At 38.5% G+C, this 25,208-nt stretch overlaps 1 protein-coding gene across 1 annotated transcript; it reads right to left on the bottom strand.

The window, feature by feature from the left end:
• Positions 1 to 2,604: 2,604 nt before the first annotated feature.
• LOC124113621 lies at positions 2,605 to 24,230 on the bottom strand. Its single transcript, XM_048383998.1, has 15 exons — positions 23,977 to 24,230; positions 20,765 to 20,813; positions 18,872 to 19,050; positions 17,971 to 18,172; positions 17,400 to 17,570; positions 11,831 to 11,962; positions 10,823 to 10,962; positions 10,078 to 10,194; positions 9,746 to 9,812; positions 9,330 to 9,491; positions 8,934 to 9,059; positions 7,802 to 7,901; positions 7,591 to 7,658; positions 7,379 to 7,472; positions 2,605 to 3,351 (listed from the first exon to the last, which is right to left on the bottom strand). Exons 1-15 carry the CDS (start codon positions 24,028 to 24,030, stop codon positions 3,090 to 3,092), a joined length of 1,923 nt encoding a protein of 640 aa, XP_048239955.1. The 5' UTR covers positions 24,031 to 24,230; the 3' UTR covers positions 2,605 to 3,089.
• Positions 24,231 to 25,208: the final 978 nt, after the last annotated feature.

The raw sequence follows: 25,208 nt of genomic DNA on the forward strand, positions 1-25,208 counted from the left end.
ACTCCACGATGACAGTTACATCACGATCATTTTCCTTCACACTTTCTTGTGGACGTATCGTGGTATTTTTGAGTCCTATAAAGATCTCGAACCCACACGACATCAGTTTGCAGGAACTAGATGAATAGTGTTTTTAAATATTTAACTTAAATACCCACACGTGCAAAAACTAGTGGGTAACAAAAATTTGAATACCCGGATAGAATAATGATACTCAATGATTTTAAAATGCATGGGTAAAATACCCACAACACCAAAAGCTTATCTGGAGCTCTGAGGATTGCCAGACCAAATGCACCAAAAGATGATGTTTTGTACAATGGATGAATGTCTTTCCGAAAGTCTCCATGTAAGGGAGAGGAATACATTTCGCCGTTTAATTATTGCGAACCTACCTGTACATTCTGACGGTGAGGGATTATAGTTTCAATTCACTCTTCAGTAGTTCATAAGATAACAAATATTAGATTATAATGCGTACACAAGAAACATCATGAACACACTCGAAAACACGTTTCTAAACAGTTCAAACACGTTAATTGGTGAGTAGCGGCAACATGAACATTTATGCAAATGTATGAATGACATTATATTAACAACAGCATTGTTGACTAAGAGCTAGAAAAATCACCAAATATCCCGATAATACTTCCTTTAATATCTAATATAAATAATATTATTGTGATTGATAACCTCTGATTGACCAATCAGAATCGGGTAATTCCAATTTCATGGTAGAATGTCACATAAATTCATCTATTACTGGTCAAATAATAGGCGTATACATATCTTTTTGTCAAATAAACATAGTATTTCACCACATTCCTTTGGTCTACAGCTTCCTGACAAAATAATATTTTGACGGTGGAAATAATTGTTTAGATTAAATGACGATATGCATTTGAACGACTCCTAAGTATACTTGTAGCCCTGCACTCATTCTGTTAATTTATGTTCACTTTCCAAATTGCCATCATGCCCCGACACGGACAGGGAAAGGCAGACTGACAAACAGCTGACAGACCGGTACAAGCTGAACAAAGGAAACAAAGTTTCAAAATATAGTTGCTCTTTCAAATCAGACACGTTTTGATTCACAAATAAACATAGAAAAACACGTTTATATTTCTGTATCCTGAAAACTTCTCATACAAGCTTCAACATTACACTTGAATATTATGTTTTGGAATTGTTCGGATTTAAACATCTTCAATATTATGACAACAAACTTTCGATGAAAGCACTTATTACACAACTCCATATTTTCTTACATGTACACAACATATTCAGAAACGTACTTTAGGTATTTGTAGCATACTTACAAAATTGGGGGGGCCGAGTACCTACATAAGTTCTAATATCTCTCTCAATTGACCACCACAGCAGCCGTTACTTGTGCTGTCAAAAGTAATGATCCGGATCCTGCTCCGGGTCAAACCATATAGGAACTTAGGAACTGTCAGAAATACTGAAAGAAGCTCTCGTAAAAGGAAAACTTCCCCTTCGGCACAAAACGCTATCTTACAATACTCCAATTGCAAATATTTACCATATTTCGTAAAAAAAATACAAAAGATCATATTAACATTAAACAAGTCTATAAAGTCTATACATACCACCAAGAGGAGAAAAAGCATTAGAGACAAATAGTTTAATCGGGAAAACAAACAAACGCAAGAGACACAGAGTGGCACAATTAATGTTAATGACAGTTAATGACATACTTAAAGTTACATAAGTGTTAAAGAAACATGTACAGTCGCATCGTGATAGATTATATATGAACGTATATAACGGCCGAACTGTCACTTTCTTCAAAAGATTTACCAACCGTATCAAGAACACAACACAACAGGCCCGTGAAACTGCCTTGTCTGTTTCATATTTAGATCCCTTCACAATGATTCAGAGTCACAAAACTCCCCACAAGACTGAATGACAAGGGTGGTGACTTCAACTTTCCAAAGTCAACTTTCCCTTTATGCACAGCAATATTACAGTAGCTCCAACCGTTGGTGTTACATTTCGCAACTTTCGAGGCACCATCGAGAATGTTATTTCAACAAATGTTCTAAAGATATACGACTCAAAGTTAGACATGTTGTAACTGTGTTGGTTCGAATGGTAAATGTTTCAATGCAAAACTTTTACACACGTCTAAAATAAAAATGCGATTCTATTAAAATATGTAGAAATACATCTGTTTATGTACAAGATATATAAGAGATATATTGCATGCTGTTATTGCAAAACTAAATACAAATCTTTTCAATAACAACATACAATGCTTGTATATCTTTAATGTGTTATTCTTACAATTGTCGTTCATCTTTGAAGCAATAGGCCAACTTTTTCTAAGAGGTAAGTGTGTAATTTCTACAGCAATTAAAAACGATCAAACCCTTTCCATATTCACGAGAATGATCATGTTTGTTTGTTTTGTTTGTTTGTTGTTTTACGCCGCACTCAGCAATATTCAATCTATAAAACGGCGGTCTGTAAATAATCGAGTCTGGACCAGACAATCCAGAGATTCATGTCATGAGCATCGATCCACGCAATTGGGATACGATGACATGCATCAACCAAGTCACCGAGCCTGGCCACCCGATCCCGTTAGTCGCCTCTTACGACAAGCATAGTCGCCTTTACGGCAAGTATGGGTTGCTGAAGACCTATTCTACCCCGGATCTTCACGGGTCTGGGTCTAGTCGATTGTACGATTCCAACTCCGTACGACTCCTTGGGCACTTGTTTATGAATCACTATCAAATAGTGATGATGCTAGATTCCAGTTTGGCCTGTCCCTCACATCACCTTATGAAAAAGTCAGATGTCTGATACTGGCTAATTGCTTGAGAAAAAACCCATACTCATAACATATTTTTGTATAAATATGTAATTATTTTTGAGAATATTATGCATATTTCTTGACACCTGTCGCATAAATGTACATTCATGGATCTATACATAGAGTACATATTTGTCACAAACTATAATATATATCCAGGGCATTTGTACTGATGTGTTGTAAGTATAGCATTGCCGAAACATGTCAGTTATTCACGCAACTCGTGCTTCTGTTTACCTTATTTAAATCTGGTTTCAATATTTATCCTTCTATATTCATGACTATCTGCATTCGGGTAGGTTGCAAGCTGGTCGTACGTGTTATATCTATCTCGAGAGGACTGTCCAGACACATAGTTTACGTGACCCTCATGACTGCGACTGCTGTGGACAGTCACCATCCGAGCATCAGGAATCTCGTCATATATGTGATATAGTTCTGGACGAAAATTGGCGATGACTTGATCTCTGTTCTTATTAGGCTTTTCCCTTTGTGCATTTCTATAAGAAATGAGAAAGTTAGTCTTATAAGTATATCGAAGAATGGGCACACTGATTAATGAGTTCAGTCATGGTAAAAGACTTCAATACAAGAACATGTAATGGATGACATTTTGTTTCTCATGTTGTTATTGTACTGTGTGTCACCATCTTGTGTGTATTTCAGTCACATGTCTGTATGTGCTATTGCTTGATATAGGACTGCCACCAGGAAGACCAGTTCTATAGAAAAATGACGGGCACCATCTCATTAATAAAATATGATAGTGCTTCAGAACTGAGGACATCTCTTTACCGGTCACGCCATGTTATAGTCGAAGCGGTAATTTTGAGCAGGAGCTTAAAACGTTTTTAACGTAGCACACCAAATATTCGGTAGGTTTTATTTCATATTCTGTTAGTTTTATGTCTCAAAGGGGTTGTCAAGCCTGTTGTACAACATAATTGTGGTATCAGTTTATTTTTATGGGTCAGTGTTTGTTTGTTATATCCACACAAGATTGATGTGGATATAACATGTTAAAATCAACATTGTATCGGAGTACAGAAAATGTTCTTCTGCATTTTATTCATTTTTAGGTACATGTATGTTTACAGGTCACTTTTGACTATTTAACATTTTGAGAAATCTAAGATGGACGCCAAGACGGGCGCTACATTATATGTATTTACCGTAACTTAGAACAACGCTACAACTATTTTTTGTGCAACAATACATCAATAGATAAACAATAAAGGGTTTGTTTTTATTTGAACCCTTTTATTATCAATCAAAAATAGAGGTACAGTTCCTCCAGTGGTGTACCTTGTTTTTTGTGCCTGTGCGGAACCAAAACATGGATAAGTGGAGTGATGCAGAGATGGAGACACCCTATCTTCCCGAGGCAAGGTTGTTAACTGACTATAACAGTCCAGCTTCCAGCCTTGCTCAACTGGGATGAAAGTTACATTTTGGTTGAACTAACGAGTCTAAGAATGGTCCAATCAAAATCTTGCTACGAACTAGACATCCGGTCCATAAACAACATGGATCTAAAGGTGCACATTTCGATTGACTTCATGATTTGCAAAGCACGTATACCGCCAACTGTGCGTCGACAGATATTTTGCAAATTTTTCATTTTTTTAATCAAGATGATCAAGTGATTTGATGCACTTCGCGAGTAAGACCCGTTTTATAACAATGTAAACCTTGATCATCGATCATCGTCTTGCCTAGGCTCCTCCATTTTGTTTGAGGAAAATGCAAATGATATGAGAGGTGGAATCTTATTGGTCAGTAGGAGGGACATAGGAGGGACATAACTCGTACTAGCCACTGTGTGCGCTACGATTGAGACAAGAAATTCCAGCCTAGTTTGGCAAGGGTGCAAACTGGACTTTTATAGTCAGTTAACGCCCTTGCCTCGGGAAGATGGGGACACCCAGGATACCAACATCTGTAATTGGAGACTGGATGCCTACTCCTTTGTGATCTTCAGGCTTTGGGTGCATGAAACATCATACGTGTGACTGCTTCCTCCTGATCTGAACTTAGCACTTCAAAAGGCTATGAATGGTCAAGAGAAATCCATACCGTATCTGAAACTTCCTTGAATTCACCTGCCGGAGCATGTGGAAGCACCTCTTTCAGCCAATATGGAAGCTGTCAACACTGGCCTATCGGACACAAGGAGCCTTACATGAACAGGAACACCACTCCAAAGTTCATTGAGCAAAACATTCTTCATTTCTTTCTAAGAGTTTCATCAGTAGAGGGCACTGTGGTGAGTTCATATATCAGTTCTTCTTTCAGATCTACACATCTAGACTTTGACGTTATGATTAATCTTCCAAACAGTTCGGGGCGGTCGGGTAGCCTAATGGTTAAAGCGTTCGCTCGTCACGCCGAAGACCCGGGTTCTATTACCGACATGGTTACAATGTGTGAAGCCCATTTCTAGTGTCCCTCGCCGTGATATTGCTGGAATGTTGGAGGCGTAAAACGGCATAAAACCATACTTCCTCCTCCAAACAGTTCACTGTCAGAATGAACAGCTTTTAGTTTCTCATCTTTTGGCTTCACTGTCAGAGTGCCAAATATATTTAAATTTATGTGTGATAATAGTGATCAAAAGCTGTGTGTGCTTGTGTCCAGTCACTGATGAACTTCTCCATGTGCTCCCAACCAATTCCCTCAGCATGCAGAACACGTTTGTCATATTGTCTGGTACTGTAAATACAGTTGCAATGTTTACCAACAGTAGATAAGCATTCTCATCAGCATTCACATAAGTGAAAGAATGAGTTCAGTTCTGAAAACAGACAGGAGACTGCACATCTGCCTCATCCCTCCCCAGGCTGTGGAGTCCCGATTCCTTATGTAAATCAACACGTTCATCCTCCACACATCTGCTTTGTGGCCCTTGTAATGGCTGCCCTCTCGTGGCTGGTAATAAACCAACTCTCTGAAGCTTCAGAATGTTGTACACAACTGCTGCATCCCTGCTAGGTCTTTCCACGACTCTCTGACATTCTCACGTATTATTCCATCCTTTTCTGTACTGTCTCCGCATGACTATATTTTGCTAGAGACCTTCTACTTCTGTGGCATAAACAATACTCTCTAACCAAGTTGGAGAGTGACTGCCTTTGTAGGAGCAACGTTGCTTCCACAACTAATTCGTGCGCTCTCAACCATCTGTTATATGGTGTTCCTTTAAGCAGAGCAAAAGCTGTGCCTTATGTGTTGGACGCAATGAGCAGATCATGTAGGCGTGAATCCATGGACCTCCATTAACATTAGGCAGTTCTCTGATCTAGAGCCTGGGATGAATTCTGTGACTTCGATTCCTAGTTACAGGTACTTGAAGCTGCATTAATGAAGAGAACGTGAAGAGATATGTCGAGTTCTGGTTTTGAAGGATTAGGCTGTAAGCAGATCAGTGAGTACTGAAAATGTTTCCGCAACCTCATCTTCAGTCGCTGTGAACAATCATTTTCCGATAAAATACCCGTTTGTCCAAAGAAGGACTTGAACCTACGTAGCGGAAGTGCCATGGTATTAGCCTTCTCTGCCTTTATACCTGGTTGTTTCTTTGAGTAACTTCATCCAAACTTTTCTGTGTTTGATCCGAAGCTGTCCTTCTGCTTATACTGCTACAAACAGAGCTCTGCATACTTTGTGATATCTTGCTTCTGTAGCAATTAAGTCCATATCTTTCATTTTGGTAATAATTACAAGATAATACTTTTTCATCTGCAGCTCTTTGAATTAATCTCAAGTGCGGGAAATGATGAAATTGGGAAGAGTTTCTTAACTTTCGAAAAGGTTAAAATGGGGCATTCTTAACGACACTTGTTGGGGTGTGTGGTTTATTCCGAATGCTAGTCATCATCATTGAATGCTTCACTGGGATAAACATTTGAGATGGAAGACTTTCCAGAGCCCGTGAAACACATTGCCATACAGTATCGGCAGTAGATTGGACATTTCAGGCTTCTCTTTTATTCAGATACAGCCCATGTGACACACACGGCCCATGTGACACTATTAAGTTGCGTTTAGGCCTTTATTTATGAGTTTTTGAAAGTGAATTTTGGTTAAAGACAAAGTAACATGACAGCTTTATCATGGCGGTACAAGAATAACCGAGAGATTGCTAACATTGTTGCCTGTGGTATGTCTGTTGGTCGAATATCATCAAGTAGAAACAACAATAGTTTGATCAAGATTTGTAGCGCAAAATACATGGCACAAAATAACATTTTACTTTATTGTTTCAGTGTGACTTGTGTGTTTTGCTTAAAGTGAACAATGTTATGAATAGATGCACCATCAGCCACAATTTCTCCACTGTGCCAGTTGATAATGGTGCGTAAATATGATAATAAAAATATATATAAGGAGATTGAGATAATAAATAGCATTGTAGAATGATTACATGTCTTTTTACAATCACATTTACACATAAATGTTTACTTCTTTAAATCAGAATCAGGGTTTGACTGTAGAGCTTAATTCTGCTTTTAAGTAAATCACACTCACTTTCGTCGCAGAATGATAAAGATGCCTATCACAACGAGCATGACAACTACCACAGCAACTACACCTCCGACCACGACAGCAACTGGTACTTGAGCTGAAACACACATGTCATTTGGATTTACATCAAACCGATCAAAACGGTTACTATATAGTTACTTCAAGTACAGGTATGTTCATCATGGAGTCAACGTTTAAAACAAATTGATGTTTACCTGGTGTTGATATTTCTATTCTGTTGCTCGTGGTGCATCCATAATTCGTGCAAGAAAATGCAAACACACTGAAACCAAAAAAATCGTTGCAAAATAGTTTATTTTAAAACAATAGAAGGAAACAGAACATGTCCGCATTGAATTTGAAACTTCTTTAAACCGCTTCATGAAATATACTTTTTGTGACCATTCAAGATGGTCTGTAACTTACATAAATGTTTCCCCTGTGGGGAGTTTTCCATTACAAAAGCTATTTTTCGTGTTTCCACTGCAATCCTCATTTCCGAGTGTGAAAATTAAACTTGATTTTCCTGTAAATACAAAACAAAATACAGGAATGACAATACAGTGTGTGAACTTTTATATAAAAAACAGGATGCTTTACCAGAGCATTGTCTCAGCTGGTCTGTGAAACAAGATACCCGAATAAGGAATCCGAGCCCTGGTTAAGTAGAACTTGTTTTGTCTTACACGGTTATGCTACAGAGATGTTAAACCATTAATCCATTTTAGTAATGGTTTCCAGAGACATTAAAACATCAAGTATGACAAAATGACAAGTTTTATAGACCTGATCGGTGTATTTAAATGCTGCAATATTACAATATTGATACTGTAATGTAGTTCTTAGAAAGCCAACATGTGATATATAATGATTCCCCCGATTTATAAATGTTGGCTAACATGTTGCCTTCAGATTTTTGGACAGCATAAAAAGTGGTCCATCATTTAAGAAAATTGTTTTCAACGCTAAGCCAACCAAATAAAAAATACGATTTACAAATGTCAGCCCACCTTAGCCAACCTAATGGAACGATTAGATTTACAAATGTGGTTCAGTTGAGAGGTCCACGTGATGAAAAAAAGTGGGCCCTGATTTCAGAAAATGATTATCAGCGCTAAGCCAAGCTAAAAGGATGAGCATATTATACTCAGCATACTTCTGAAATGAGGCCCCTTTGCAGCCTGTCTATTCAAAAGAATATAGATTTAATTGTTAAGTATGTTTGCTACAATTTATAAATATACATAAACGTTTGACTACAGTTTACGGTCATAGTTTCCATTAGTGCTTAGACGGTGAATTAACGACATCATGTTGCGGGACTATTGCCTTTTTCGAAAACATGAAAGCTGGTATAGCCCAAGTTTGTGATTAAAGTTAGTACCCTTTCCCAGTATAAATCACCGAAAACATCGTTTCGCCATATAAAACAGCGGATATTGATCAGCCTACTTCTAGGATCAGGTTCTTCCTGCATGAAAGGTTGAACGATTTTGAACTAATTGTAATTATTAGTATCTTGTATTTTATCTTTAAGGCTTCCCATATAAAAACTTACGAATATTTCCGTCAAGCCAGTCTTTTTTTGTTGCTCTGTAGGTAATATCAAAATCCTGTGCATTGGCTTCATTCCAGTTGGCCATATTGTCATAATCCACTACAGTAGTAGCTTGGCGACGATTTCCTGTAGATTGATATGCCCTATATATTGTTGTAATGCAAAACTATCGAACTTGAAAAAATCATATCTATGTTCAAGAAAGTTTGACAAAATGACACACACCATTTCGATAGAAATGTATTCTACGGCGACTCTTTTTGCAAAACATGTGATCACAAACTACTTTCTTTCACCTTGGGAGTCAGTTGTTAATCGAAAGTTCACCTATGCGTTTGTGCATTGTTCACTAAATATATCAAAACAGTCAAACATGAGGAAGACCCCAATACTTACTGGCGTGCCCACAGTTGTCTTTTCGACACACTATTAACCCTGTGTTGTTTACTTGGCCATTTGTGCGATCATGAAGACAGCGGGGACAAATGAGTAATGATGGCGTCTCCGATTTCTCAGTTCTCTCTTTCACGGAATTTGTAACTGCCGTCTGTAATGGTGCTATGCAATTGCAAGCAAACGATTAAATGCATGTAACTACTATATTAAATGTATTTATACATATAGATTTGTCAATAACAAGACATTAAATTGTTGGCCTGTTGTTTTGGATGTGTACATTAAAAAACGACAAATATTGAGACAAAAGGTATTGAATTGAAATTCAATCGTATTACATCGGCACATGCTTTCTCTGATGCATGAACAGTCAGATTTGGTATTCATTAAATTCGGATAAAAATATTAATACTTACGTCCGCCTTGTATGTAGAAACTGGCATTTACTATGGCACCAGCAAAACCATTGTTGTAGAGACGAACCTAAACATAATTAACCTTCGATACGATAAATAGGACCGGAAGATGAGTATTGATATGGTATTGTATAGATAATATGCCTTCTATCGTCATGTGGAATGGTGTATGTATGTGTGTGAGTCTGTAGTCAGAAATGTCAGCTGTGGAAGAACATATCAACTTGGTTTAAAATATCTCTTGATGTGCATACATATTGTTTGACATGAAACTATCCTATGTAACTAGAGAAAATACACATTCGTCTTCTTGCCCTACACACATGACCCACCAGGAACTCGTACAAGAATTCTGTAGTGACTGTAACAGTCTCGTCCCACATGCAGTCAGTTCCTCCGGCTGATAAGTTAATGTTCTTCCGTACAGGTTCCACATATGCTGCCGGCTGCTGGAAAGAAAATAATCAATACATGTTAAACATGCTTTTAGTTCGTGTTGAGGTTTTGAGTGAAGCAAACCTTACAAGAATGTGCGTCCTGGTGATGAAACTAGGCACAACTATGAATTAATGTTGAGAGTGGAAAATCTGTATATTATCCAGTACTCATTTGTATAAGAATCTAAAGCATGTCAAAGTGTGCCTTATGATACATGGTTAAGCTTCGTTGTACCCAGTAGAATCAGCCATTGCAAAAGAGGTTCAAGGGCCTTTCTCTTGTTTGAGATACCTGTGCACAGGAGCAGGTAAAGCAAACCCTAAACTCCCATTTGAAGTACCCCGACCCTCAACATCCCCACATGAAGTCCTGAAACCGAATCACATAGGGAACTATGGCCTTGTTGGTTCACAGACTGTGAGGTCACGGATGGCTACTTTCCCCGAGACAGCCCATTGTGACAGGATCTGCCGATCGTGAGTTCGAATCCCTGGGGTGGACGGCTACTTTAGTCCATTAGTTAAATAAGGCGTTTTCTGTAAATATGCTCTGTGACAAAAGAATACGTCACTATGGCTAATAATACGCTTCGGTCTACAATACATCACTACAAATGTATTATTAATATATTTATCTTACGGTTGTAAAGTAATTCAAATTGGCGCTGACAATCCCTCCATTTCGTCCATCCTTCTGTTTGGGACACTTCCACGACACTCGGACCATGTTGAATACATTTGGGAGTTTCGTGATCTGGAAGTTCGTCGAAACAGTTGGCTCTGAAGATATGATTTATTATATGGCAATGTAATGTATTGTTAAAAAATGATTATAACTGAATTACATTGTTTCTGTTGAGCTTCGGTAAAAGATCATTGCATTGTATTTGGTCCATGTTTCGTTGTCAGGAATGTAGTACTATTCAATTTAAGCAGTGGTGAGGATTTTATTTAGATGTTCGTAAACATCCGGAATAGTATGGATGGATGTCAAGCGTTATAGAAATATGTGGAACATTATGTGATGTTAAAATGCCACTGTACTGCTCTGGCACTGTGTACAAAGCGCTGGAAGCTGGTAAGACTCCAGCCCTTGGGTGATTATCACTTTTCATCCCGGATTCCCAGCCTAGGCCTATCCCGGAAGCATGACCACTGTTGCGGATAGGTGAATATTATTAACACTGAACTTTTTGCTGTCACCACTGCCTTCACATTTTGTATTTGATACAGTCATTGAATATTGAACTGCTACCCTATTGCATAAGGCCATAGTAATTGTTGTGTAGTAGTTTGTATTGATATGTTAATCTAGTTAGTTGTGTAATACAGTTGTAAAACCATTTGTTGGTTGACACTAAATTCATATTTCTAGATTAACTTATTGTTTCAATTGTGAATCGACACGTAACAAACTCACGATCTTTAAGTATGCTGACATAGAGTCATCTTTATATTATCAGTCTGATATAAAAAACTAATTATAATATTGATAATAACTTATAATGTCTGCATCGTTGCAATTGAATTATGCCATAATACGAATTTGAAATAAACCTTACGTAAGATGTATGACCACCGACCACTGTATAGAAAGTATGTGCTTTTATATTGCATAGTAACTTCAGAATTATCGTAAATATAGTACCTGATTCCATCGTCCTCTCAGGGCTGCTGCTGACAATGGCGGAAGCACCAATGACTGTCTCAGCTACAATATCAAACTTGTACGACCAGTAGCTGGAGAGATTGCCAATGGTATACGTCTTAGTTGCCCAATCTGAAAATATCGTCCCCAACTCCCTTTAAGAGAAGTATCAAAACGCAATATCATGAATATTTGTATATAAATATAATTAGTCATTATCATACTGACAATGATACGAATTTTTAAGCGCAAAACAGGCTACACTCATCAGTTGTAAAATGTCAAACCAATATTGGTGTTAAGGTAAGAATACCAAATTTGACCAAACTAAACCAGAATGACAATTGTATTCAATACTAGTGACAAAGTACCAACCTGTAAATAATCAAGATGACCATAATTTCAAAGATGGTTTCCAAGAATGTCGCTCTTATCGACACATGGCATTGTATGTTTAGCTGAACACCTTGTTATTGCATCTCAGAGTGAGCTCAACGTGTGAGTGTCAATCATTAGTTTGTCGAACGCTCCATCTGCTCGCTAGGTAGCTTGCATTCACAGGACTATAATTTGTCATAACGTCTTCAAACCTGCTGAACACCTTGTTATTGCATCTCAGAGTGAGCTCAATGTGTGAGTGTCAATCATTAGTTTGTCGAACGCTCCATCTGCTCGCTAGGTAGCTTGCATTCACAGGACTATAATTTGTCATAACGTCTTCAAACCTGCTGAACACCTTGTTATTGCATCTCAGAGTGAGCTCAATGTGTGAGTGTCAATCATTAGTTTGTCGAACGCTCCATCTGCTCGCTAGGTAGCTTGCATTCACAGGACTATATTTTGTCATAACGTCTTCAAACCTGCTGAACACCTTGTTATTGCATCTCAGAGTGAGCTCAACGTGTGAGTGTCAATCATTAGTTTGTCGAACGCTCCATCTGCTCGCTAGGTAGCTTGCATTCACAGGACTATAATTTGTCATAACGTCTTCAAACCCGCTGAACACCTTGTTATTGCATCTCAGAGTGAGCTCAACGTGTGAGTGTCAATCATTAGTTTGTCGAACGCTCCATCTGCTCGCTAGGTAGCTTGCATTCACAGGACTATAATTTGTCATAACGTCTTCAAACCTGCTGAACACCTTGTTATTGCATCTCAGAGTGAGCTCAACGTGTGAGTGTCAATCATTAGTTTGTCGAACGCTCCATCTGCTCGCTAGGTAGCTTGCATTCACAGGACTATAATTTGTCATAACGTCTTCAAACCTGTTGAACACCTTGTTATTGCATCTCAGAGTGAGCTCAATGTGTGAGTGTCAATCATTAGTTTGTCGAACGCTCCATCTGCTCGCTAGGTAGCTTGCATTCACAGGACTATAATTTGTCATAACGTCTTCAAACCTGCTGAACACCTTGTTATTGCATCTAAGAGTGAGCTCAATGTGTGAGTGTCAATCATTAGTTTGTCGAACGCTCCATCTGCTCGCTAGGTAGCTTGCATTCACAGGACTATAATTTGTCATAACGTCTTCAAACCTGCTGAACACATTCCTCATAACCAGATAGCACATTCTACAGATCAAATTGTTACGCAAGCATCTGAATGTGAAGTTGTCAACGTTAACACTATACCTATATATACCATTTCAAGTGTTTCTGATATATAGAGTCATTTCACTTTTGGTGTTTGCATATATAATCCTCAAATATGTTCGGCATCGTAGATAGTATATATCATATGTTTGATAGCCTTCCATGTTTGCTGTTTACGTGCCAAAATACTATATAGGGTGTCCCTCAGCCTCTTGACTGGACTCAATCAAGCTCAACTGTGTGACATAATCTTGTCTGTGATAATGCATTCCTGTTGGGATTATATTCCTATCTGTCGGTTATATTCCATGAATGTGTAGTATTAATATAGCTTGACAAGGCAGCAATATGACATTCCTCATGCAGCGTAAACAAAGATGAGGGATATGGTGATCCAACACATTATGCGCCCACTTTACGTTTTCGACCCAAGACAAGTTTCACTATAAAGCTAGCTGAATCAACACCATCTATCAAATACAATTACAATCACAATTTCTATCAAAATATAGTTGCAAGCAGCATAGGCACGTTCCAGGGGACGTGCAGGCATAAACGTACGAACAAAACGCAAGCACACATAAACATACGCACGCATTAACGTATGCACGAACGTACGAACGCACAAACGTATGCATAAACATGCCCGCAAACGCAACACAAACGCACACCTGCACAAAAGCACTAACAAAATTTCGCACTCAAAATCGCCCACACGCACCAAACGTATTCACGTTTGCACCCACAAATTGACGCACGCTTAAACACGACTCCATGTAAACTTCCAGTATTTTCTATGAAGAAACAATATGATTTTTAGTAAATGTACAATGTACGAGAAAAGTACAGAAGTACATTCCAATCTGGTGGCAACAAAACAAAGATATCCAATAATGACGAGACCTGTTCGATGTATCATGTGTGGAGCCAATTCGCAGGACGTTTGGAAGCATTTCATTCAGCAGATTCAGAGGAGTATGATTTTGAAGACATGTACCCAAAACAAAGTAAAACACACTGTGAAAACATTTAACCCAATATGGCTGCCGAATCACATGACAAATGACCAACGTCAAAGAACATAAAATGTCAAGCACATCAGGAAGCAGACACATAAAACGTTTGAAAGTAATGCGACAAGCGGTTGCGGAGCAATAGGGCCAAATATGATATCAAAATGACGGTTTTTAAAATTATCTTCACTTGGTCAATGTTTGTTTTGTTTTTTTGTGGTATCGAGAACACAACTGTCTACATATACATGCACAATATGAACATATTCGGGCAACTGGTCATGAAGTCATCTCTGACTCGGTGGAATAATAAACACAATAGTAATGACATAGAATTGACAGCAAAGAGGTCTAGAATTTTACATCTATATAAATACTGCGGAAGTCTGTGTGTTGCGCTTTGGTCTCTGAAAGCTACCTTCAGGATTTGGACTCCGTGGGAGCAATAAACATGCAACTATAATCAAATATAAACGCTCAGCGGTGCTACTTTTAACATGCAACCAAAAACAAAAAAATGCGTGCACATGGTACAAAAACATCATACAAACTTTCAATATTATCTGTAAAGAACCTTGCAAGAGATGAATTATGGTTTTTTAATTTATGAGAAACATATTATCAAAATTAAATCAAATATGGCCACAACTAAAAAGGATATCCAAAACGTCTATACATACTTGATGTGTATTGTGTGGAGACAGTTCACAAAACGTTTGGAAGTATTACATTCAGTAAATTAAGGGGAGAATTATTTTGAAGACATGTCCCCAAAAGGCACTGTTGAAACTTGAATCCAATATGGTTGCCAAACCACGTGACTAATGAACATAAAGTACCAAGCACTTCAGGCAGCAGACACATGGCAAATAAGAAAGTAGTCGGACCCGCGGTTGTCCGCAAAAGGCAAAGTATATCTTCAAAATTACTTGATTTCTTGTCTGCTGGGCCTACGGGCATGGTACTTTTGTGGGATGTAGTACCAGCAGTCTACATGCACAAAGATAACGTGAAAAAAATCGAATTAATGGTTATTTTGCTATCGCTGTTACAAAAATAGGTGAAAAAATTAAAAACATGTATAAAGTTGCAGCAATGATGAGGTGTCCAAGTGATCCTAAACTACATGTTAGCATTCTGGTTTACATGCATGGTAGCTCATTCAAGATACACTAATATTTATTGGAGGATACAGCTTGGAATACGGAAAAGTCAATTCTCAATGTCTCTGATTTTGGTCGAAAGAAGAGTCAATAAAATGCGCTTAAAACAGCCCCCATTGCTTTTTCATTGATGGAGGATAAGGCAAAAACCTTCGTCGTTGTTTGTTTGAAGTTCCATTACTAAAAGGGTTTACAACTACAAGTTTGGACTTTTCGTGTGCAACGGGCATTCACGGTGAATATACAAAATAAAAATGTGGACTAAATCGGAACACTGACAGTTGATTAAAAATATATTTGAGTAGAAAGCGAGAGAGACACAGGGGAGGCACAGAGAGAGAGGGAGACAGAGAGACAGATAGGAGAGAGAGACATAGATAAGGAGAGACAGTGGCAGAGAGAGAGAGAAAGTGAGCCAGAGAAAGAGAGATAGAGAGGGAAAGACAAAGAGACAGAGACAGATACGAGAAGATACGAATTTTTATAGCACACCTTATGGGAAGGATTACAGCAGAAAAAAACTCCAATGTGTCCTTAACTAATTGAAATATCTGAAAACGGTAAAAGATAAACAGTAGCAGCACATTTTGAAAGTACTGCAGCTGATAGAGGCAGAAAGAACGACTGCGGAAGATGCGTACCCAACAAATATGATAAATCGGCTATAAACATACTAAATCCAGTATGGCCACAAATTCACGAAACCTTTCACATGTGATGAAAAACAGATATTGTTCAGTAGCCAATATAGGAAGTAGTTTCTGCATCCACTTTACATGATAACTCAAGTAAAAATGTTTATGACAACTTTTAGCCAGAAGTAGCATTCAAAATGGCGACCAGCAAGAGACATATCAAGGTTTGGCTAACTTAATGTTGTGGGGTGGTGCATGGAGACAACGTATGCAAAGTTTGGAAGCCTTTGCTCTGATAGTTTCGGAGCGGACGATTTGTAAAGACAAGTAGTGATATAAGTGTTAAAACGGACAGGCAAAACCTTTAAACCAATATGGCTGCTAAACAGTGCGTTTTCGTGACATTGGACGTCCTGCAAAATTGATGGGTATCTGATTCCTTGGTCGCATGCCAAATGTGGAAGTCATTGGACGATTAGTTTCCAAGACAATTGCTGCAGTCTTAAGATGAATTTTGAGTTATCCACCCTCAGTCATTGAGCCTATGGCATTGGGATTTTTTTAGGCACTACTTCACATTGCTGCATATGTTGCTGTTGTGTTTGGAGAAATTCTGGCCTTTGGATGTTGAGTTATGATTGGAACATATAATACTCCAAACGATTACAGTAGGGATCTTGCCTTGGATTGGAGCATTAATAACATAAATCCCAAATAGACGACAAACATACCTGGAATGTGTATGCTTGGAATGTGTATGCTTTGAAATGATTCCAGCCAGATTTGTTTACAAATATGGAAACCTCTATTTATACTTACTATAATGGAACGTCAGGTAATAGTCTATTTAGTATGTAGGCATCATTGATGTTTGTAGGTAATTTGTGTTTATCGGATTGGTTTATCGCACCTATAACACTAAAATACATTAAATGATAACATGTGTTATTTAAAACTGATTTAAATGGCAAGTTCACACGAAAATAAACCTATTTTTCTTGTACTTTTTCATCATGAAAAGTATTTCATAACATCGGTTCATATTTTTCACATTTACAGAGAGTTCTATTTCCATAATAAACACACCATGGCTTATGCCCCTTGCAATATGACGTCATTGGTGCCAATTGATAAAGGAATGACGTCCAAAACCGAAAACAACTGACCCGAAAAGTATATGGTCCGCAAAGTGTCGTAACCCTCGCCCTCTTCCTGTTTTTCATACACAGTTAGGTTGTACTGTGTGACACCAGGTCGGGGCTGTGGAGGATCCCATTTCAGAGTTATCTCGCTTGATGACTTGCTCTGTGCCGTGAAGTTTGTAGGGTCACCAGCAGCTGAAATATATCTGTGTTGTAATGTATGAGTGGTGAAGTGTTTACCTGCTTGTGAGAGCGCAATGAAAGCCCGGCCCAATAATTCATATTCAATAGCGTGTACAGAAGCATTTAGAGTCGGAATCTATACATTCACGATTTGTATTACAGTTGGCCTCCTGGCTCACGTTAAAATGTTCTTTGCTTTTTAATAATCATATTAATTATCTTTAATCATAAGCATGGTTGTGGTCATGCTAGCGCTGATGTCGAACAGCAATTATTGTTATTTTTCATTGTTTGATGATTGTGTGATATAGGTGTCTGATTAACACAAAAAACTCCACGACAATTGAATGTCCGCACACACGGACACACAAATACACACAATTCATAAGTAAAAAATGTAATTTCGCCTCACCTTCTTCAGGTGTGTGCAAATAGACTTTGTCCGGTGTGCCTGGCCCCTCATCATTGACAGCTACTACTTCTATTTTGTAAACTATATCTGGGTTCAGGCCTGTCAAGTTGTGCTGTATGACGTGGGCGATATTTTCAATGTCCGTCTGAGATATCACCACTGTCATGGTTGTTGTACATTCCATCTGCATCTGTGGCATGGTCTGTACAAATGTTAAACATATATGTCATCAGTATATTGCGACGACTTCACTGTAAACAAGAATTAAACTGTAAAAGCTGTACCATGTAGATGTTATATATTTGATGGGTTTTTTTCTCAGCATGTGAACCAGCTTCACACTACCTATGGAACACAGTTTGAAACAACTGCTATAAACCAATGATTGGTATATTTCCACTTGGGTTTCGGTGGTTTGGTCCCCGGCCCCGTCACACCCAAACGGCATAGAATATGACACTTGTTATTCTGTCTGGCGCTCGGCATAAAACAAGGACTGGTCGGAAACACGTTAAAGGATAGTACTTGCTTTTACCCAGACTGGTAGGTTTGGAGTCAGCATGATGTGTCCTATTGTGGTATCCATACGGTATTGGGGTAACTGAGGCATGGTATCTACAGCACTATAAAACTGGCATATGTCCACACTAGCACAAACAGCCACACACACGTCACTATATGCGTGATATACTCTTGAACACGACGTTAAACACCCATGTCTCCTTCATCAAAACCATTGCGAGTAACATCCCTCTCTTCAAGTACTAGTAATCAATTATTCGGTCATTTAACCTAGTCTTAGAAATTACATTGTTACATGAAGACGAGTGGGAGGACAATGTACTTTGTCAAGGACTCTTACATACGAGTGAATCTTGTACATATCTAGCGCACATTTTACCCGATTTCTGCTACATCCAGTGCAGTTAATGATGACCCGCTTCACACACCGAAGGTCCGTCCTCACGTCGACAATGTACTCAAAGATATTCCCGTTAGGTTGGTGTGGTCTGCTCCATTCCACAGCAACAGAGCGGGAGGTGTTGTCAAACGACTTTAGATTGGTAACCCTTCCGGCCGCTGAAGACATAATCAACTTGTATTTGCTATCGAATTAATATAAAGCCAGACTATTAAAGATGAAACTGAGTCATGTTTTCATTTCACAAATACATAAATGTGTGTAGTGTGTAAACGCTGTTGAGACAACATAAAGGCTTGCTTAAAGTAAAAAAGCCTTGCAATCGGATATAGACTATAGTACTTGTAAATTGTCAAATGTTTGTCATTAAAAGCCTTTAGGGGTACTCTTTAACAACACCTACATGAAATCACTATGCCATTTAGGAGATAAACATACTGTATTTTCAATGTAGATCTAGGTTTCTTGTAGATTTAACACCGCTAAATTGAATTTGGAACCGAACGCGCAGATAAGTTCACGTGTTTCGTAAAAATGGTATCCAACGAGAATGAGTATGGTATTTTATTTATTAGGTCAAGTCTGCTTGCATGTCAGTGACAACTTTGAACGAAAGTTGGTTGGTTGGTTGGTTCGTTGGTTGTTTAACGCCGCACTCAGCAATATTCCAGCTATATTACGGCGGTCTGTAAATAATCGAGTCTGGACCAGACAACCCAGTGATTGACATCATGAGCATCGATCCACGCATTTGGGATCGATGACATGTATCAACCAAGTCAGCGAGCCTGACCACCCGATCCCGTTAGTCGCCTTTTACGACAAGCATAGTCGCCTTTTACGGCAAGTATGGGTTGCTGAAGACCTATTCTACCCCGGAATCTTCACGGGTCCTTCGAACGAAAGGCAAGGTCACCACCGGAATAAGAAAGAACAGCTGTGATCTTCGCACAGCGTTTTACACTAGAGATAGGGAATGTTATTGTTCACATTTGGGATATCTGGGGCCACATAATCAGAAATAAGGCACACTTCTACGGAGTTTTCGTATGATTTGTATCGGAAATGTTCACTTTGAGTGATCTGGTTGTACAGTCGTTAACAAAACTACTCCCGAAACAGTGCCACAAAATACGCTGATAGCACAACCGGATCATCCGGATCATCTGTCCAGATAGTTTAAACTGACTTCATTTCACCATGCTGCTTATCCTTTCACGTTACATCAAATTGAAAGTTGCGAAAGTGGGGACCCTCATTCTATTGATCGGTAGTCGTACATTGTAAATGGATATAGCTCGATTATATAATGTCGGTAGAAGCTCTATGCATATTTTATATAGAATGCAACCGTTTTCTGCGTTGAGCGAATTTGCATATGTGTGTTCTACTAAGTAAAAGTTTAATAGCCACTAAACTTGTCATTATATTTATATGCAAATAACATTATCGTAACTGGAATAACTTCAGCTTTATTTTTGATATATTACACATGGAAATTGGACAATTTTAAAGACATTTATTGACCTTTTTGTTGCAGTACAAAAATGACGCTGACGTGGAATGCAAAATCGCGATTTTGAGGGTACCTCCACAAATATGATGAAAACAGGAAGTGCATCCCTATATTTTCGATATTAACATATGATTTCATGTTCAGGAGACTCTAAGGCTTCAGGAAAAGTAAGTTTTGTTGGGAGGTTGTGGGGTGCACGTAGGACCTAAGTAGCCTATGACCTATCTGAACTGACGCAGGAATTGTTAAACTGTTCGATAACAAATAGAGCAATCACTGTTGTTGTCATGGGTAGATGAATATAACACTGTAAGTACACATATAACGCACAATAGGTTCACGGTATCAATACTCACTAGGTGAAGGTGTTATAGTACCGGTGGTCGTACTGGCAGCATTGCTCATCTGAAAGGGTAGAACATATATTACATCGTCCAATGGCTCGTGGTATGAACATGTGCATTTTGTTGTATCGCATCTTCAGTATAGTTCGGTGTGTCCTCTTGCTACTATGTTCTTGATTTATCCATGCTATTCTGCAGGTTATGAAAATACAACATTTAGGTACCACAGTCTCATCATCATCGTGGACAAGATTCAAAGTAATAATTACTGACAGTGAATAGGTACATCTTCAATCATTCTGGAAATATATAAGATCTGAAGACAATGCTCCTAAATCTTATCTGAAAGTTGTTAGATCATATATTGCCTATTTCTAATTTAGGACATAAAACATATGAAAACATTTCTCGAGTTTTCTACAATTAAGCTTGGCCATTGGTTGTCACGTTGATCACTGTCACTGTGATGAATTGCGACATCTTGAAGACAAACTTTCACAATCAAAGGTCATATTCGGAACCTCAATTGTAGAAGGCAACAGGAGTACGCTAGGTAAAACAGGTTGCATTTATTCAGGAGTGTTTGTGATTGGATCACAAAGCCTGTCATTTAAACAATAAGCACAACCCCCAATAAGAGATGACAGGGGCTATTTGATGAAAATAAATGTTTAGATAATGTGGTAAAACACTGTTTGTATGGCAAAATATCAATCACGGGCTTTCGGATTTTAGAACAGAGAGGCTGACAGATTTAACTAAAGGATCAAAAATGGAAAACAAAGTTTTCATGTTTGCTTCAATACAAGCGTATTTGATCATTTGAGATACTTAGTGAATTCTGATTAAGCACAACAACTGCGCTTCTATGTACTATCGGAAAACGGAAAACTTCATTTGAAGTGGTGTAAATGTTGTGTCATTGAAAATAGCATCATATTAATTGGTCATTTGTCTGATCAATGTTTTATCATAACAAAGCTATTGACAAATCCTATACATGGTTACAAGAGCGACATGGTAACAGGAGTGACACGCGACAAAGCGACACGCCCCAAAACAGAGGTAGTGTAAGAGCCTCGTGGATGTTGTTCGAAATGTCAACACAAGCGTCTCTAAAACGTCTCCAAGCCGCAGGTAGAGTCTTGGACGACCATCAGTGCTGTCCAGATGAAACCTGGACTCATCTGACAACAGTATATCTTCCGCTTTTTGTCTTCTGAACCTCAGATGTTGTCTACACCAAGCTAGTGGTCCCTGTTGTGGAAGCAACGGATATATCCGTCGGGGTCGGATATGGTGTCCCCTCGACCGATGTTGCACTGCTGTAGATGATATGATACTCTGTTTCGATGAACATTAAAAGGTCCGGCGTGTTCGAATTCGTTTCGCGACATTCCCGTTTGCAGTAAACCAACGGCTCGTAGACGTTGATTTGAAGCGAGTCGTGACATTGCGAAAGCGTCATTTACGGTTGAACAAAAGTGTTTTTATGAGCATATGATAGCTAAACGATCATTGCATGCTGCTCACATTTTTAACAACGTGTGTTAGCATTATACTCCAAATATGCAAACATCCGAATTGCATTAACATGCACGTTCAAACTGTTAATCACAACCTTAAAATCAAGGAGATGTATTCATGAGTATGTATAAAAAGATGCATCATTCCATTCCAGATTAATTTTATCTCTATTGAACTCTATAAGACGGGTTGAAATAGAGAATTACTTTGCAATTTGAAGAAATATTTTTTCGAGGAATCGTTTTGCAATGGATATGGATGTTATTATTAAATAATGCCTATCGACGACTGTGAAAGAAGAATTTTTTCTATAAATATAAGCTTTCGTGGTTATAGCGGCCCTCAAATCTTATGTTTCAATTAGGGGTGGTTAGTGTGATTTTTATTCTCAAACTGACCAATGAAAACCGAGAGTTTTCCAAGTTAATTGTAGAATTAGGAGATAAACCTGCTGTGATTCGAGATATAGGTGGTCTCATCACTGGAAATACATCTACTATATTTTGTGCTTTTAGAGCGATGTTTCAAATTAAAATAAGAGGAAGAAGTCATGGATATTCCCGCAATGGTAAATACTTGTCGTTACTTTAAATATGAAAGTTGTTGCCGTGGAAGCTCGAAACATTTTTTTTCTCAAAAATCTAGACCAATCTTTTGCCAAGTGGGGTGAATAAAAACTGTACGGTTGTCCGATCCAGTACAGATACTGGCCCCATAATACATTAAGACCACAAGACGCTGAATGACTAGCATCATGTTCTTCACATCGTGTCCTGTTAGTACGCTGGTCACAGCCAGTAATTGTAAGATTGGTTGGTTGGTTTGTTGTTTAACGCCGCACTCAGCAATATTCCAGCTATATGACGGCGGTCTGTAAATAATCGAGTCTGGACCAGACAACCCAGGGATTAATATCATGAGCATCGATCCACGCAATTGGGATTGATGACATGCATCAACAAAGTCAGCGAGCCTGACCACCCGATCCCGCTAGTCGCCTTTTACGACAAGCATAGTCACCTTTTACGGCAAGCATGGGTTGCTGAAAGAGTACATTGTAAGAAAAGCTGGAAAGTGAACAGGCTTTATCTGGTCCATGGAGTCCGGCACCAATGTCAGTAATCCACATTCAGAATGAATATATCTCCACTCCGTAGTTAGAGGTTGCTGAACCTTATCTACTTCGTGGTTAACCGTTACCAGTCGAGAAAAATCTGACAAAACACTATCCACAAGACTTTATGACAAGGGAGATTGTCCAATAGCCAGCTTTCCGTTTATAACCAGGAATATTCCTGCAGCTCCAGCCTTGCTGTTTACATTTCACAACTTTTAAGGTATAATCGAGCATGTTCTTTCAACCAATATTTCAAATAGCGTCCACAGACACTTGCTCAGGAGGTGTTTGATCAAGCTTACAACATTCCAGACCTAAATAAAGCTTTAAAACGGTTTAAGGGTGGACATGTGGAGGATATCTCGAACTGGGTCAACAGCACTCTACGTACATTGCCAGCATAAACTGAGAGAAATATAACGTGTCTTTAGAGTGCTAGTGATCTAGTCTCAATCTGTCTCAGCAGACTACTCAGTGATTATGCTGAATATAACTGATAGAACATGCAAGCGAAATATGCATATATTTTTTATGAAATGAATTAATTTGGTGTTAACATGACATGCATAACGTGACATACCCGATATCCAAGTACAGCCAGGAACGTCAGTAGGTAAAATCCACAAACAGTCATTGTTGTTTTGGGTACTGCATTGAGTTAACAACATATGACAACCTGACAAACATGTCAGGTGTTATGCACTGTTTGAGAGAGAAAATAGTCCAAGTAATTTTCGTGCTTCAGCTATGCCAAGTCTAGCTGCCTGTATATCTCACGGGTGTATAGTCAAGGTGGCCTCGCATACCCGTAATATACTTCCTGGTCGTACTGAGCTCGCTCTGCACTGATAAACAAGCAACATGTAGCAAATGCCTCTGTGGTATTGCCCAGCTGCACACCTCCTATTTAGACCCAAAAGGGCAATGTGCACATCCTTTGGGGAACCAGTAATACGGGTTGGGTAAATGGATGCTTTGGGGAAGTCAGGTCATATAATTATTATGAAATTAATAGATATAATATGTACCTGTTATTCAATTGTGTTTTGTAAAGTATGTATCCATGATTTGTCATATATATAGGCAATGTATAGACTACCTTTGTCATAATCAGTAATTCAAAGAGGTATAGAAATCACTTGTTATATTGAGCCATACAGCTTCTTCGTTTCCAATGTCAAATATGTGAAAGAGTGAAACGTTATAACTTTACTAACTATATATACACAGAGTATGAAATAATCAATTTATTATCCTCTATTTACCTGGTTGGCCATGGTGCCGATGTTCATCTGTCTTAATGTATCATCCGTGTGTGATTATATATATGTAATAACTATCATCACAAGCAAGCGTACCACATAAGTTCATTTAAAAAATATTCGACCCCACACCCGGAGTTGGCTTGCCGTAAAAGTGACTATGCTTGTCGAAAGAGGCGACTAACGGGATCTGGTGGTCAGACTTGGTAAATGCATGTCATCGTATCCCAATTGCGTGGATGGATGCTTGTGATGTCAATCACTGGATTGTCTGGTCCAGATTCGATTATGTACAGGCGGCCGTCATATAGCTGGAATATTGTGCGGTGTTAAACAATAAACACAACAAAAAGCACCCGGACTTGAGTTTTGGTGAACTTTCCTTAATTTTCGAGTCACCAGCAAGATTGTTATATTATATGTTTTAATTAATGTTACTTTAACACCAACAAATCATATTTCTATAAACAATATGTACATGGAAATAAAAATCTGGTCCTTTAAATGACGTTAATAAATTTAAAATGTCCATACCATGTTAGAGTCAGAG

The sequence above is a fragment of the Haliotis rufescens genome, unplaced genomic scaffold (assembly GCF_023055435.1).
Source record: "Haliotis rufescens isolate VD_foot unplaced genomic scaffold, xgHalRufe1.0.p SCAF_5, whole genome shotgun sequence".
Taxonomy (NCBI): domain Eukaryota; kingdom Metazoa; phylum Mollusca; class Gastropoda; order Lepetellida; family Haliotidae; genus Haliotis; species Haliotis rufescens.